Raw genomic sequence first — 17441 nt, 5'->3', positions numbered from 1 at the left:
CCACAATGTGGATGCTGGTTTTGTTTATTTTTGTCTTTTGCTGACTTGAGTCTTTAAAGTTGCAGAACCAGCTTGATCTGCAAATATAAACCCTCTTCCTCCTCCCACCCAGAACCCTGACAAAGAAAGATGAATAATAATAATAGAAGTTACAGACTTAATGTCTTTGTCATGGGAAATCTACTGAACCCAGAACAGCATCCAGACACGCAGACATACTGGTTCCAAACAAGAGTTTAAGGCCTCCTAAAATCTTACAGGTCTGAATGTTTCCTGGAGTTCATAAGCTACAATATTACAAACATAATCTCATTTCTCTGATTTATTCTCCCACATTTGCTGATGTTTGCATAGCCTGGATACGTGAGTGCTCGAGTGATTACAAATATCACTGCTGTAACCATACACATTCTCTCACACATACATACATACACGTGACTCTGGGATGCTGAGAGAACCAAACTATTTACTATAAGTCTAGTCCTATAGGCATCAAGGTTTTTTTCTTTTTTTTAAAAACTTTTTTCAAAGGCATTACGCGAAATATTAATGCATAGCATAATGATTTGAACTTGGGACTGACTGGAAACAAGTAACAATCCCTCTGTTCAATCCTGCCATTATTGCTGCTGAACTGGTGCTGCACGTGTGTCACAATATAAAATGTTAAAAGTACGCCCTGTCCCTGGCAACAGAGACTGCGCGAAGAGAAGAGATTGATTGTTGCAAACAGGGACGACGCTGACCCAGATGTGCTGCTGGTGGGGAGGGCACTACTGCAATATAGGATTTATGCCTTTATGAGTTTAAAACTTTTTAACCTGTCCAACCATGTGTTGACTTGGTTGTCAGAGCTGAGAAGGCACCCAAGAGCCCCATGGAGAGTTTGGAAATTTATTGCCTGAAGAGAAACTCGAGTGCCACTGGAGTAATGTTAGTATGTGGCCCAGGGGCCAAACACATTGCCCCCTTAACAGATTTTGGTCAAATGCCCTCGGTTTTACTTGCACATCTGCTTTTAGATAAAATCCAACAGTCAAACTTAAAGGCAGCTGTGCAGCAACAACCAAATTGATGGAAAAGCTTTAACTACTGCTGATACTGTTAATAAGGCAGCTTTTCAATGTTGGGAAGCAAAGAAGAGGAAGAGGGGAGATCTCTGCGCCGTTACTTAACTGTGTGGAATGTTGCAGGTCTTAGATGGACTTCCTGTCAGGAGCCCAGACCTGAATGCTGTTGTCATTAGAAACAAGAAAGAGGGTGGGAGGTGTTTTCTGTACCGTCGGTCGAGTGTCAAAAATCCAATTGTGAAACATTTTTCATTGAACGTAGAACATTAACTCGGCAGATCTGCAGCGTCTGCTAGCGTCCTGAGAGTTGGAGCTCTGAGAGAAGACAGAAGAAACCACATTTGACTAATGCTGCTTCTGAAGGCTTTGTGAGTATGAGGTCTTCTGAGTCTGTATGAAGATGTGGGTTCTGTCTGACGTGTTCTGTGAGGGTGGGCTGATGGTCCAGCTGCTCCGTAAAACAGCTGCTGCTTCATCCATCCATCTTTCATTACACTGTTGCCCTTCTCTTCTGGTCTCCCTTCTCCATCTAATGCAGGTTCAGCAGCTGGACAGGCACCAGGACCAGGATCCACAGGGACCAGGTCCAGAGTCAATGTTGTGTAGAGTTAGTTAAGATGCCCCCCTGGGGGACTGGGACATGTCTCTGCCGATGATTTCATTCACTGTGGAAAGAAAAACAAAGAAAAATGCAATTGAGCCTTTACACTCAAGTGCAAATCCACCTTAGCCAGGAAACACTCACCATTCTACTAGAACAAACAACTTTTTCTTCAAAGGTTCATTCTCTGATTTATTTTGATTTGCATGATTCACTTTCTTTTCTGGGTTTGCAACAAACTGAGACAATTTGAATAAGAGCTGTAATATAGTATCCTGCCAAAATTGTTAACCTGGAATTACAGATGGAGCAGAAAGGCTGGAGCTTCACTCATGTCGACAAAAAAAGCACCAACGTGCAGAGGAAAATCTCGCCAGCAGAGGGCGCCGCTTCCCTGAGCCCCTCGGAGACCGTGATCCTGGCAAAACACCTTTAGAGAGACCTTTAATTTACCAGAACCTGCTGACAGTGGCGACCCAGTCCTGTAGGGAACATTCACTGGGAGTCCAGAGCATCCCGTGAATGGCAGTGCTGGGCCGCTCATTGACAAGACCTTTCACATCTGGTGCCTCCATTCAGACCTCAGGAGACATGAGAGGTTGGAGTAAAAAGTGCAGACGTGGACTCGATCAAGGTTCAACAAAGACAAGACAACATGGAGAAGGGTGCTCATTTGTTTGGGATTCATGGAAAACGGGACCAAGTGTTTGCTGCTTGTTCCAGGCTTTTCAAGATTTTGGCAGTGGAGCCGATGGTGGGCGTGGTGACCTGAGCAGGTCAAAAGGTCCATTTAGCTACAGCCCTTTCTGACCAGCTTGGAAGATCTCCAGGGGAACTGCCAACACACATGTCCGTGCAGCTAAAGAAACCAATGCATGTAGCTTCCATCAGCTCTAGCATTTTCATAATTACCTTCCTGTCATCGTTCATGCGTTCATCTCCGCCCACGTGTGGCCGCGACAGCTCTTCCCCTCTGTTAGCTGCTCGCCGGCGTGTTTACGCAGGAGCAGCACTTTTCATGCAGAACATTCGGTTTTATTTGTGTTTTCTGCTGCTTGCTTTGTGTCTGGCCACCATCACTCACATCATCCTGTTAGCGTGGGAGGCTCTTCCTTTCCCATGTCAGCCACACACACACACACACACACACACTCTAAGCAAACATTTACATGTTGATGACTTTATCTACAAGTTAAACACTTGATTATATTTGTCACGTGCACACGAGGGTGAAATAAAAATTGTCAGTTTAATGAGAAAATATGTAGAGAAGACTAAAAAAGCATCAAAACTGGTGAGAGCCAACAAAGGGATGGAACCAAATCAATCAGGTGATCAATCACAATGTTCTGTGCTAAACTCAGTCCATAGGCAGATCCCAGCTCAGCAATGAGCAGCCAAACACCAACAGAAGACCAGCAGAAGCCCATCAGAGCAATATTAGAAGACCAGCAGAAGACCATCATTTTACACTGAGCTGATTACAGCCAACCCAGACTGGTGTTCCATGATTCACCTCTTTTTCCTCCTGTAAATAAAGAACCTCCAGAACATCTGTCAGAGACATCATTGTTTTATTGGCTCAGCAGGGTGGAAATTTGGACATCTTGATGTAAAAAAAAATAATTTAAAAAGTAAATTTCCATCTTGGTCTGAAGATGGAGGAAAGATGAAAAAAGTAAAAAGTTGTTTTTCTTTATCTCTCAGAGGGGCATTGATTTTCTGCGTGAAGGTTGCGTGAAAGGTTATGTTTTGCATAAGACTGAAACACGTTTCAGATGCCATTAATCATCTAAAGGTGGAGTTCCTCACATCAATAATGCAGAAGTGAGAGAGGTTTGAGTCAAGAGGAGCTCTCAGGTTTACTGGTCCGGCTCAGCAGGAGGTGACTCAGCACCACCTTCTCCTCTGAAGGGCTGAGCTGGAGGGAGATCCTCTTCTTATGACTGTGAGGGGGGGTCCCCTGCTCCAATATACGCACGTCTGCTGCTGCGTCCACCACTCCTTGTTCCTCTTCACTGCTCTGGTACAGGTTCATTGCTCATCTTTAGACCTGTGTTTCTGTGTTTCTGATGGAGCAGGATTAAGTGTGTAAAGCTGGGTCATGACATAAACATCATCTTGAAGGTCAGGAGACATCAGCAGGAGCAAAGACTGCAGCTTCATACCAACATCCTACAACAAATTAAGACTCTCCTCTTATTTATCTCTAGATTCTTTAAAATATGCAGCCTTTCTGTAGAGCTTAAGAGTGTTGTTCCTGTCACAATGTCTCTGCAGGTCCTCAGATCAGAGCTCTACTGAGGAGATCTAACACAGAACAGAAGATCTGCTATGGAAATGGAAAAGCAATAAGAGAATAACCCCTCTGTCACACACGAGTCTGGCAGAGGAGCCCAGCTAGATGATTCTCTGACTGATTGTTGGCTCCAGCAAATAAAGACAACATGCTACAGTGGAAAACCTTTGAAAGGGGAAAGAACAGGGTTTGTCTACAAGAAGGAACATCAAAGTTCAGAGTTTCCTGGCTGGATTCTGCAGTGTCACGCACAAGAACCGACTCAGAACCACCAGCCTCCCCAGTCAAACTGTGGAGAATCCTGCACATCCCCTGCCATAACATTCACTTAACCCAGCTGCTGGGTCTCACCTGCACGTGTGTTTGAGAGTGGGTGAGCGTGCACGAAGCAGCGGGTACAGAGCAGCGTGCAAGCTCATTCAAACGTCACTTTCTTACAGTGATTCATCGCTGGATTTTCCGTTTGACCTGACGATAAATGACTCGCACCTTCCACCTGGAACAAAACAGCACGCAGACAATGTTCAGAGAAGGAGATCACCAGAAGATCACCAGAGATCCATGCTCGCCCTGATCTGCCATCATAGCGGGTGCTAACACACTTAATTCAATATCAGCTGACACCAGCCGAATATTCTGTCCATCAAATGCAGCCAGTTTCCAGATGTGAGATGACCCTTTTCCTTCTTTTGTGAGTCCAAATCCTTCAAATATCTCCATCCAAGCAAAATGCATCAGATGCTGCATGTTTCCATAGTGACATCAGCCACGACACCCCCAAACTGAAGACTTTAATCACAAACATGTTGAGGACAAATGTGAGCAATGCTATTTTTTTTTCAAAAGAACAACTAATTCCAGGAACTCTTCTCTGCTTTAGTCAGAGCCGAGCTGCTGCCGTTTCACTGGCTGATCGTACAGCAACAAAACTCAGCCTTTATTATGTGGTTTTCATCTGGCTGAAGGATTTCCAGCCCCCATCCAACACTGGCAGGGACAAGGAGCAGCCCCTGCCAGGAGTTCGGCATCCTGCTCTCTAAAAGCAGAAGTTAATGGAAAGATGAGAAAGGGCAGGTTGGGTTTCACTCGTTCCAGTAAAGCTTGTTATTGAGCAGCATCTGATGGAAAGTTTGGGTTCCTCTGTTCTTCTCCTCATGCCATCAAATCAAGAGCTGCTCTGTTATTGTCATGCTTAGCTGATGGCTGGAACACACACACTTTACTTAAATGTGTATCTGTATTCTTTCCCCTGGTCTGGACCAATAATGTGAAAAACAACTTTGTCTGATGGTCTAAAAGTGTGGAAATAAAGATGGATTTATAAATCATATGAACTCATAAGATGTTTGGGGTGTTAAAGAGATGAAATCTACTACAGGAAATGAAATTCCACTTTTGCCCTACTCGGTTGATGCTGGTCTTATCTGCACATGCTGAGAGGAACCAGTGAGGAGCAGCTGTTAGCCGCCACCACCAGTTGCTGCTGGTATTTACGGGGGTGGGCTTTTACCAAAGGTTGCCAAGCTTCAGGAAATGACTGTTTGTGGTCAAGAGGCCCCATCAGCTAATATATTTCCCATAGGCTGTACTCTTTGAAGGGTCACATTCCTGACAGCATCTTCCTAAATGAACCTTCTAGGCAGTTCTGCGTTCTTATCTCTGGGTGGAATAAGGCAAGAAACTCTCTTCAGATGCTGCACGCCTCAATCTTAAACCAGTTAAACCAGATGTCACAGTGACATTCCCAAAGAAATATAGAAGACATATCTCTGATTTCACTGTCCTGACTGAAGACAGACAGAGTTCACTAAACTGTACACTACTGTCCTGTACGTGTGCTGACGTGCAGAGGACAATAATGTAGGTATTTGATGTCATTGGTGTGCTGTGTTACCTCCCACAGCTGTTAGGAGTTAACCCTAACCCTGACTGCTAACCCTGATCCCTATCTCTGACCTCTAACCAGTATCCCTGAACCATAACCACTAACCCTCTCCATTAGCCTTTTCTGTGGACCATCAACAAGCATTCCAGAAAAATGAGCTGTCAATAAACGGATCATCCTGTGCTGATAAATTAGTTAAATGTTCAGCAGCGCTAATCACAGCTAATCATCATCATCGTCATCATCATCATCATCAAGGTCAGTCTTTAAGCTACTATAGTGTTTACAGAAAGACACACATACAGTATAAAAGGGCTACAGCAAACCTGAACTTATTAAGTTACTATGAAAACAGTCAGTTCTTTCTATTTACTGTGGCTGCAAAATTACTGACGACTGTTGTCCGTATGTGTGCTGAAGGACTCGATATCTGCTGATGTCCATGCGTCTGCATGTGCTATAATGAAGCCCTTTTTAACTCCAGATGACCTAAAGGTTTTTCTCACGTTTCCATAGCCAAAGCTATGCTAACTATGCTATGCTAATTGTGACCTAAAACAATCTGTTTAAAACATGTTATTTACAATGCTGAGTGAAGAAACACTCATTCTTGACTGGGGGACCCTACACCCATTTGTACCTTTAGCTTCCACTGACATAGTGCTTTCCCCAGCTCCCAGGCCTGATGACAGCCATAATGTCCTCAGTTTGCATGTGAAATGTATATTCAGAAAAGCTAATACACACCCCCACATACACAGGAAGCAGAGTAGCCAACAGGAAGCACATGTAGCAGTGTAAAGAATACTCCTGGCAGCCTGAGTGTTTTATCTTTTTTGAGCAGCCATTAGTTGAGCTGTTGTTTATATGTGTGTCTATCATGATCACTCAGTCTGTGGTCTACTTTAGAAAGTGAGCTGTGACCTCCTAAAAATGAGCTGGCTGTAAACTTCACAACACGGCCTACAGAGCCGGGCTTGCACAAAAAGCTATTTTTAGTAACAGGCCTAAAGGGGAGCTTACATTCCCAGCTAAACCCTGTCACTCACAGAGTTTTCTCACACTTTTTTGGTCAGGAGCAGGATCCTACCTTCGGAGGGCTCCTCCACCCTCTGCATTGTGAGTGCACTCATCATTTATAAAGGGACAAACATTATAGAGAAGCAACGCTTGTCATCAGGCTCTCCTACACAAGTTCACTGTGGGATAGCGTGTGTGAGGGCGTGCATAAGACGTGCTCATTGGGCCTTCATACATGACTTATTGACAATGGTTCTGTGCTAATGAGGCCGACCCTTGCAAACGCACATATCACACCTCCTCACTGCTGCTGTGTCAGGCTGTTTATTAACTCCAACACTTTAGGAGCTTGATTTAAATATGGCATAGAGCACAAAACCAGACATGTTAACAAAGGAGAGAAAACTGTCAAAATGGTGGTTAATGGCTTCTCCTGAATGTGCTAAAGAGTCCTCTTTGTTTGCTTTTTTATGGTGCACATACAGCTGCTCTGATTCTCATCTACAATGTCCAGATTTTATAAGTCAACTGATAAAATTTCGATGAAATTTATTTAGATCTAATCTCAAATTGCCACTTGGACTAACAAGTGTGTATGTACTAAGGACATATGCTGATTATGGAACTCCTGCATCCATCCAGATCAACACTGTCAGCAGCATCATGGACCTTGATGCTGGACTCAAATCAATTGAATTGTGAAGAAAAAAAAATATCCATATTTAGTCAAACTCCAAATGCATCCAAATGTTTTTTACATCAGTCTGTCAAATATGACTTCATGTGATTTTGTACTTTCCAGACTTGGTAACGCTCTGTGGCCATTATCTGGATGTATCAGGTGGTGTGAAGGACCTCACAGGTTCCACACACTAACACAATGTCAAAACATCATCAAGAAACATCACAAAAGACCACCTGCTGTCTTGGTCCCATCTCTCTCCTAAAAGAAGCCAGAAAAGAAGCTAAAAGTGACCCTTAAACCTGCGGCTGGTTCAGAGGGGGTCCTCTTTAGGACTATTGTATGTCCTTCCTTACACACCACAGGACTTCACACGAATATCTTGGTAACTATGGTGACTATCATCATAATCACATATCAGATTTTCACTAGCTTGACAAAGCAACAACTGATCCTGCTGTTTGTACATAACTGGATATGCATTGATCTTGTGTTCGTCACATTATTGCACAAATCTGATCCCCCTGTGCACTCCTGTTCCAGACTAAAACTGTGATTCATTCACAGACCCCTTTTTGACATCTGTGGGAAGGGACAGTGTGGGACAGGAATATGGAATAATGTCAGCAGGAAGACAGAAAACTGGCACAGCTTGTTTGGTTCTAGGCCAAATGCTGCTTTAGTGCTGAAACACCTTCTATTAGTCTGTGGGCAGGACGCTACATGATAGCCCCATGTGGCCCCCCAAATGTCACTGGGTGATTCGTTAATGTGTCCTTGAGTGAATTCTCTCTAATGTAGATGTCAATTTAAATGACTGACTGATTGAAGGGGCAGGAAATGTGAGCTTTTGTCCACGTCTTAATTGAAGCAGTACAAATATGATTTAAATATGAGACAGCCATGATAATAGACAGGGTTTTTTGGGGCCTGCTCTGATTGAGCCGATGGCCTTCAGCTGGGGCTGTCCTTCCCTGTTTCCTCATAGGCTCCTCAGCCCAGCTGGCTATGATTCCCATGATTATGATGGCTGGATAAGGAGCTGCTGGTACTACTGTCTTCACCAGTTTGTTGTAGTTCTCTGTCTGAAACACAGGTACCACTTTCCTAAGTTGTTAACATTTTAGTACAGTTTCTTGTTCAGAAATTAGTTATTTTGTTTCAAATCTGCACTGAGGGTTCTGTTAATCTCGGACTCCTTGTAAGGTGATTGTGGAGGCGCTTTTTAGAGGACAACTTTAGGTTGACTGTGTAACGGCCCAGACTGACAGAGATTTGCAGCTTACTTCCTGGCAGATGGAACAAATCCAGCAGGCACATGACTGACTGAAGTCTCTGTGTGTGATGTTTGGCTGATTAAAGCTGTTCCTTTGGTCACAGGATTATCTATGATTTTTTATTACACAGAAAACAATGTTTAAGTTAACATCATTTTCACAAAATATAGAATAATCTCCTGCTAATTCTCCACGAGTTCCTATAGCTGAAGCTTGATGAAGTCAACACAATCAACTCTGTTCTTAAACCAAGAGCTTAAGACAGAGACATTTAAAACCATCCTGACTGAGACTGGTAGGATCTACTTGACAACTTGCCTGTACAACTTGCCTGAAAGAGGAATGAGCAGTTTCATCCCTTGTTCCAATTATCTCTTCCTACACCAGTGTGGAGATTTGATCAACTGTTATCATCAGTTTATCCCTGTTTATCATTCTGGGATGTGATAAAACAAAACAAACAAAAAACAGACATTATAGAGAATGTAGATGACCAAAGCTTAATTAGAGGTTGATTTCAGATTGAAGTTCTAGTTTTTTTTTTGTCTTTGTACCCCAGTTTTTGTACCCAATTTCTATATAAATGTTACTTTACCTAGGGGAGGTATTTTATAAGCCTTTTTGGCTTGCATCTCTCCTGCACAATAGTTAACTTTTATGTATAAAATGTTTGTTATGTCCTGTCAGCAAACAAACAAATCCAATTTTAAAAAAAGACTTTACTGTATGCACAGTGTTCTTATTGGCTGTGCGTGCGTGCATGTGTGCACATCTTTACCGTCATCCAGGGTGATGTCCTGTAGACCGATGGAGCGGAACGTGGGCTCCCGCTCCTCTGGTTCCTGTTTAATGTTCAGCCTCTCTCCCTCTGTGGAGAAGGGTCCCTGTGGGCTCAGGGGATGTACCAGAGGCCCTGCTGCTGCTCCTGGAGACAGACTGGCAATAACTGGGCTTGTTCCCTGGGGAGAAGGTTGTCCTGAATGCTGCTGTTGCAGAGCACCAAGAGGACTGCCACCAGATGTGGGAGAGGACGACGTTGGGGACTGATAGGGCAATGAGTGGAGCTGAGGAGAGGAAGGCCCAGAATGAGGAGAGGGGATCATCCGTGGAGGAGCAGTGGAGGGTGTGGGGCAGGAGGCTGACCTTTGACTTACTGGGTGGTAGCTCATAGCTGTTTGGAGCTGGGAGGAGTGCTGCACCACAAGGGGGTGGCTACTTGGTGAGGGGACCTGGGTGGGATTTGGGGAGCAGTGATAGCCTCCAAGCGTGTGGAGGTGAGGTGATGAAGGGTTAAGCAGGCTTTGCTGGCTCTGAGGAGAGCCTACAATAGGATTGCTGCCTGGAGTAGAAGGTGCAGATGGTGATGAGCAAGGGGATGAAGAGTAGACCATTCCCATTGCCATTGGGTGTGATGCTGAGCTGGGGTTTTGCTGAAAGGGCAGTCTTTCATAGCTATGAGAGGCAAGGTTGGACTGGCCATTAAAGGACAGGTTGTGACAGTGCTGCATAGGCTGATAGGAAGGTCTGGCAGGAGCAGGAACAGAGTTTGGATGGAACGTCATGTGGCAATCTGCAGGGTGGTGCTGCAAACTGTGGCCCTGTACATGAGGCAGGTGCTGAAAAGATGGGGAGCCCATTGAGGGGCAGGGAGGCTGCAGTGGTAGCAGGCCAGGTCCGGAGCCTGCAGCCAGGCTGCGAGGGGGACTTGACAGAAGGCTGTCTGATGGGTGGGCCTGCTCAGGAGAAGGTAGCTGGGTGCACACCAGACTGGAAGCATGTGCCAGGGGCATCGATATAGGGGGTACTGAAGGAAGGTCCAACTCATCTCTGTGCTCCTGTTTCACCATGACTAAATGGGAGAAAGAAACAGAAAGTGGCAGAGATGACAAACTTAAAAGAACCAGACACAATAAAAATTCTGTTAAAGACGATAAAGACATTATTAGTTCTACAGGATCATCCAAAAGACAGGTATAGTAAACAACTCAATTTAGAAATCTGCCTCAATTATCCACTAATCTCACTTTACACTCTCAATCCCCAGGGATCATCCAGTCTATGGCATTAAAACTGGGGAATGGGGGGCAATTCACACCAGTATCCCAAGTCTTTGCTTTTAGGATTTCTTTGATCGATTTTTTTTATTCAAAATTAATCTTTTTCCCAAATTAAAATGCTTCATTGTAGTCAGTGGTTATAAACCAAGGAGTTTATATTTTAGGATAATTTTTGTGAACTTGTGCAGTATTTTTTTACATATAACAACCAAGCAATATCTTGGTATTAAATGGGGCCATTTCCTTTAACTGTGACAACTGAAAGAGCTGCTATTCCGATCTGTAACCTATTTCCCAATCTGGTGCCATGTGACAGTGAGTTTTATTTTTATCCAGCTCTGAATCACAGAGCATATGTTGTCTGTCCGGGTGCCATCATGTGAAATGTTGTGTGGGTAGAAGAGCTCAATGCCCCACAGCCAAAACCAGACCATGTGAATTAGCAAATTCACTCAGTGTGGCCCATCTCACCCGATCCTGCCTCAATATCAGAGATAAGGGAGAAGTGGTGCTGAATATCTGCACATTAAACATAGCTGAACTGTTCATTTAAAAGCGTTCCTGCACTGTCAAACATTCATCTTGAAATTGGACCAGTATGGCTGACTTGGAAAGCTTTGGTCTGATTGGCCGCCCTGATCTGTCATCAGTGAAACAGGAACTAAATGTGATAAGTGGGTGCACTTGCAAACAGAAACACTGGTGGGTGGAAGGACGAGGTAGCTTAAAAGCATGAATACATACACACATAACTGCGGTAAAAGTCTGGGCTTAAATACGTTGCACAAAACGCTCACATGACATTAATTTCACCAACCGTATTTTCAGTATGACTGTCTTGAAGAAAGGAAGACAATACAACCACAATATCAAGTAGCATGAAAGAAATTTAACTAAAATCATGTCAAATCCTTTGATATTAAAATTTAATGGGGCTCGGTTTCCTTTCTGCTACAATAATTATACCAAAATACACCTCAAGGTCTGTGTATAGTAAGGATTTACCAGAGTCAAATATGTGCATTCTAAAACCTCGTGCAACTACAGTGCATAGGAGGAAACAAAGTTGGCTTGAATGTGCAGTTGGGTTTTCCAAAATAAACAGCTGGCAGGTGTTGATGTTACTGCTAGTGCAGGATCCTCATCAAAACCACAGCAATGCAAGAAAGAAAGCGGGTTAGTCAAGCTCCCCGGGAGAGGTGCACAACAAGGGAGCATGTAACGACTGTCTCTGCTCGCAGGAAGCAGGAAGCAGCAGACACAGAGGAATGCACACAAGATCTTGAGAGTATCACTTAACTACACGTCCTCTCTAATCTAACTGGTCTTAGTCTCTTTGAGTGGCTAAACATTTGCATCAGTGGCAAAAGAAGCAAGTGATGATGGTTTGGTTGTCTGCGGGTGTTTTACCTGAGAGGTAGGTGAAGCGTTGGGATTGGCTCCTTTTTCGTTTACCATTGCAGACATAAAACTGCACCTGCACAGCTGAGGCCACTGTCTTACTATGGTAGGGAGGCACCTCCACCACCATGCAAGGCTACGAGAAACAGTCCACATCATTTCAAAGCTCAATATTACCCATTGGAAAGATGGAAACAGAATACTTACGCCTTGAGATTTCTCACGAATGATTTTTGCCTCAACTTCCCACTGCGGTCGTCCATCTAGAATTTAGACAACAAAAGACTCGCATTTGAATGAGTCTCACGTCTTTACATTTCAGTTGTCACAAACAGAATGGAAGTAGAACTTTTAGACTTTCTTTGTGCTACAGTCCCTGGCGAGCATCAGCTCTCCTTCGAACACCCCATTTTGTTTCAAGTGCATCATCAGCTCCAGCTGAGACAGCTTAACAGCTATACTATGGAAGGCGCTCTATGGAAACTGGGGATATATGAGTGAATCTTGTTGCGGTAGAGGTTGTTTTTTTTTATACTGTGATACATGAAACTAGAAGTAAAGCTGGAAAACCAAGTCAGAATTATGTCATTTCAAAGACTCAGAAGCCTTAAAGGGAAAAGCTGTTCTGTTTATTCCTTCCCATAATTATAAAGGGAATGTAGTAATTATTTTACTTGAGTTGTAATGAAAAGAGGATGCCCTTTTCATTTCGAAGGATATAAATATTTGGCCAAAAATCTTCAAATAGCTGCTTAAACTAAAGCAGCTGCTCTGAAAACAGTGAAAGCTTTAGGTGTGTTGGAACTCTGGAATCAAGTAACACATCAAGTCTATGTTGTACAGTGTGGGTGCAACTTTGTTTTGTACTTTGTTTTATCACACTCCCATGGAGGAAATCCACTCTACTCTTGTTTACCTTCTGACAAAACAAAAGGATTCCGCCAACAAACCACTCTGATGTGCAGATGAGCTGCATAAGGACGTTAACTTACAGTCAACATGACATGAAACAGAAAAATTCAGCTTTCTATGAACACCGAGGGTCTGATGGAAGTTAGTCCCTCCTGTGAAGGTATATTACATACATACAACCAAGTTAGGGTTCCCACTTTTGTAATATTTTCCAAGACACATTTGACCTTGTCCTTTATAGTTTGCTATGACTGGAAAATTGCTCATTACTCTTCCAGGTTTTCCTGATTTTCCAGGAAGCATGGGAATGGTGCAAATGTGCGTCATTCCAAAGTGCCAAATGACCTTGAAAGTCTTTGACAGAAGCTCCTCACTACAGTGCAGCTTGTTGACATTCAACAGGCAGAAGCAAGGACCCACAGTCTCGGTTTAGACAACGTGCATCAGCAGGAACCTCATACCAGGCAGGACCAATAACATGGATCAGCCAGACATCATACTTTAAATGTCTTTAATTGTGCTGATTTAAATGTAATTAGCAACCCAGGATAAACTAAAATCTGGCCAAAGGTACAAAAAACCTTACTTTTCAGTTCAAAGAATGTATTCACTAATATGTTTTAAGTGTTCTATACCTGAAAAGGTACAAATACTGGAAAAAGAATCTTGTGTAACAGCTGTAAATAGAAATATTTTCGTGGATGCTTTACTTTATGCGTTTTTACACCAAACACCAAGTCAAGCAAAAACTGCTGTTGTTACTCGAGTCAGAGCTGCTGGTTAAACAGATGCCATTCCCTCTTCCCTATATCTTGTGTTCTTGTTTTGCTTGCCTTTATTAACTGCAGTTGCTGCCTGTTTGCACTAAAACAGGAGGATTAGTCATGAGGAGGAGAATCAATTAATCTGCCCCTTCCTTCTGCTTCTCTTTCCACAATGTTGCCTTCATGCACCACGGGGCCCCTGCCTGCCTCCCAAACCATGACGCACCCTCTATGAGGTTTCCACTAGATGTCATAAAAACACGACCAAAAGTGACGTGTTTGATCCGTTTTGCTTGTTCTGGCCACACTTCATCCAGTCCACCTGAAAGAAGGTCCTCTGTACTGCATTTGTATCTATGTGAGCAACACGTGGAGAGGACTCAAACTTATTTGTGTGAAATTGTTGCCATACATTACAAAGGTACATCGGGCAGGCACAGACTGGCTACAAACGTGTGCAGCTGTGACATGAGCTTTAGATTGGGTACTGCACAAAAGAAAAACAAGATAAGGCAAAACAAGCTGGGAGCCAACACAAGACTTTAACCTTGTGATCTCTTTAGCCCAAGCCTTTGTTCAATGATACAAACAACTTCTACCTCACAAATTGCAGAAATAAAGCCGTATTTATCCAGAACCTCCCACTTTCTCTCAACAGCATTTCTACTGTAAAGCAAATATGATCCAGCATTCATTGCAGATACAAACTAAAATTTACCTTCTTTGCTTCCTTTTTGGGTTTGTTTTTACCATTTTACTTGTAAGACTTGTAAGGTTTCATTTATATAGATAGATATGAATGATGTCATTATGTAAATAATGACAATAAATAACAAATTGTATCTATTTTAAAACTATCTAATAGTTATTCAACATCTATTAACAATATATGATTTAGTTTCACTTTCTTTTGTACATATGGAAAGTGGTTTATAGTTTTGTATTTCTTCTTAAAGTGACCTTAAAAGATTAATAAAGTCATGAAAAGTGAAATGAAGTAAAGCATGTAAAATCAATGATACTAGGACAATGCATGGCCCCAGTTGTCCTCTTGTCCGCCCATGAACAACATCACTAGCAGACATGAATCTGTGATGCGTTCTATAAAATTTTCTGTGGTCGTAACGAACTTGCTGAAGCTGAGAAAATGACATGCGTTCTACCAACACTCTGACAAACACACACCCACACACCCACCAGCAAGCATGCACACACAACATGAATTTTAACCACAATTTCTCAGGCAGATTAATAAATGATTGTAAATAAAACTGAAAATGTTTAAAATATTGAATATTGTCACATAATATAATTATGATAGTAAAGCAACAGATGAAACGTTAAGAGTCAGACTAATGCTTCTGTGACAGGTCACATAACACTGAAATTAACAATAAAGTGGTAATGCCTAACTTAGATGTTCAATTATGACATAGATTACATCCCCTTTATCCAGATGGATTAATAATCTTATAAATAAGCCTCTTGTACTCATCAGCAGCTATATGAGTGGTTCTCAGCAGAAATGAACATGGAAACAAAACCAAAGTAATATTGTCTATATATAGTAGTTGTCAAGGTATTATCATTATATGTTATTTCATTGTATTTATGTTTGTTATTGGTATAACTTTAGTACTTCCATGCTGAACGGCTGTGTATCCACACTTACCGGGGCCTTTCTCTAGGAAGATGACCTTGGACTCTGGGAAGAAGTTTGAGCCACTGATGACCATCTCTTCTCCTCCACTAACTAAACAGCTGGTCAGGCTGGATTTGTCAACCTGGGGGAGCTCCTGAGCTGAACGCTGGGCTTTGAGAGCAACAACAGAATGGTTGGAGATGTTATTTAGTATATGATAGTCAGCTGCAGAATGAATGGAGACACGTGACACACGTCATGTATCATCATATCTATTTTGTCAACACCAGTCTGACAAACTCAGCAAAAAATCTACAATGTTTTCTTAATGCACACATGCTAATGGGAGCGTGCAGGTTTATGTGTTGGTACCATACAAGGATGTGAGAATACATATGTCTGGGAGTGTGTGACACACTCACAACATTCCACAGGAATAGAGGCAGCCTGCAGCGACAGCACCTTCCCATTGGGCTGAGGGATGTGCACTCTAAACACCACACGGACACGCGTGTTCTTCCGTCCTATATCTGTCTCCCCTTTTCGAAGCTCAATATCTGAATTTCGCAGTTTAAGGATGCCGGCACAGTCAATACTGCAAGGCAGAGAGCAGAAACATTTGGATTCGGTTCAGCAAACATACATAAGAAATACTGAGGCAGAGCTGGAATTCAATCTTAATCAAGTACCATGATAACAATTGATCAAAGTTTTGGATTTTTAACGAAACGATTGAAGCCATGTATGAGTTGGCAGAACTCTGAAGAATAATAACAATGGTCAGTGAGAGCATACCTTCATGGTGATCAACTCCAGTAATGGAATACTTCTGGCACTTACCTGGCTGACATGTTATTTTCAGGCAAGAGTGGAATTTCCAGAACTTTGGTGCAGGAGACCAATATTTCTTGGCTGGCTGTGGCTACAGTTTTTCCAGTGATCCGGTGCACCTGGTAGAAGGCGTGTGGCCTCAAGTACCGGTCATCTGCTGTTCCAATGAACATCTGCAGGTTAACAGGCTTCTCGTTGTATCCAATAAGCTGAGGTGAGACAAACAGAGACAGCAAAATAAGAGTGCAGAAATAAGGTCAAAGTCTAGATAATAGATGCTAACACACTTCCAAAACCTTTAATATCTATGGATGGGTACATGTACATGTATACAATACAAAAATGGTAAATGTAAGGCTTTAAGTTAGTCCTATTTCTAGACAATACTGATTTCAGGACAGAAGGAAACAGTAGAAAAGGGTAAAAAAATAATAACAAAAACAAGTTTATGTATGCAAATGTAAAATGTTGTATGATGTTGCACAAATAGTAGACCTCATTCTGTGAGGTCTACTGGGTACAGGAAGCCTTTTCTATTGTGGTTGAAAAAATGCCAGCACGAACATCAATGCTTGTTTGGTAGAACCGATAAAGTAGAGGCAGCTTCATTAATCTCTTAATCTGTCTTCACACACACACACACACACACACACACTCACTCACTCACTCACTCACTCACTCACTCACTCACTCACTCACTCACTCACTCACTCACTCACTCACTCACTCACTCACTCACTCACTCACTCCACTCACTCACTCACTCACTCACTCACTCACTCACTCACTCACTCACTCACTCACTCACTCACTCACTCACTCACTCACACATACTGTGCTGCCCCACACAGCCCAAACCCCCAGCTCACATGGAGGGCAGCACATCAGGGCCAACTTAGAAGAACAAGACCATTCATTCATGTGCCCACTCAGGACTAGACTAACTTCCACAGCTGCATATTGACCTTTTTAGCTGAGTGTTACACACCATCAATATTTA

At 42.8% G+C, this 17441-nt stretch overlaps 1 protein-coding gene across 7 annotated transcripts in view; it reads right to left on the bottom strand.

Annotated features, from left to right (window-relative positions):
- Nucleotides 1-6: 6 nt before the first annotated feature.
- nfatc3a (nuclear factor of activated T cells 3a) overlaps nt 7-17441 on the bottom strand; it is a 39696-nt gene continuing 22261 nt past the window's right edge. The window contains exons 4-11 of one of the 7 annotated variants that reach the window (XR_964995.2): nt 16451-16650; nt 16033-16205; nt 15641-15781; nt 12500-12555; nt 12302-12428; nt 9613-10683; nt 1816-3740; nt 7-1735 (exon numbers count right to left, since the gene is read on the bottom strand). Coding sequence is in view for 3 of the 7 variants with exons in the window: in XM_003969520.3 (XP_003969569.1) it covers nt 1683-1735; nt 9613-10683; nt 12302-12428; nt 12500-12555; nt 15641-15781; nt 16033-16205; nt 16451-16650 (1821 nt within the window). In the remaining 4 variants the exon portion in view is untranslated. Of the gene's footprint in view, nt 9271-9612; nt 10684-12301; nt 12429-12499; nt 12556-15640; nt 15782-16032; nt 16206-16450; nt 16651-17441 lie in introns of all 7 variants that reach the window. The other 6 variants (XR_003890536.1, XR_003890535.1, XR_964996.2 and 3 more) reach the window with 6 other exon arrangements.

Source organism: Takifugu rubripes, chromosome 13 (genome assembly GCF_901000725.2).
Source record: "Takifugu rubripes chromosome 13, fTakRub1.2, whole genome shotgun sequence".
Lineage (NCBI taxonomy): Eukaryota > Metazoa > Chordata > Actinopteri > Tetraodontiformes > Tetraodontidae > Takifugu > Takifugu rubripes.
This window is presented reverse-complemented; position numbering and strand designations above follow the sequence as displayed.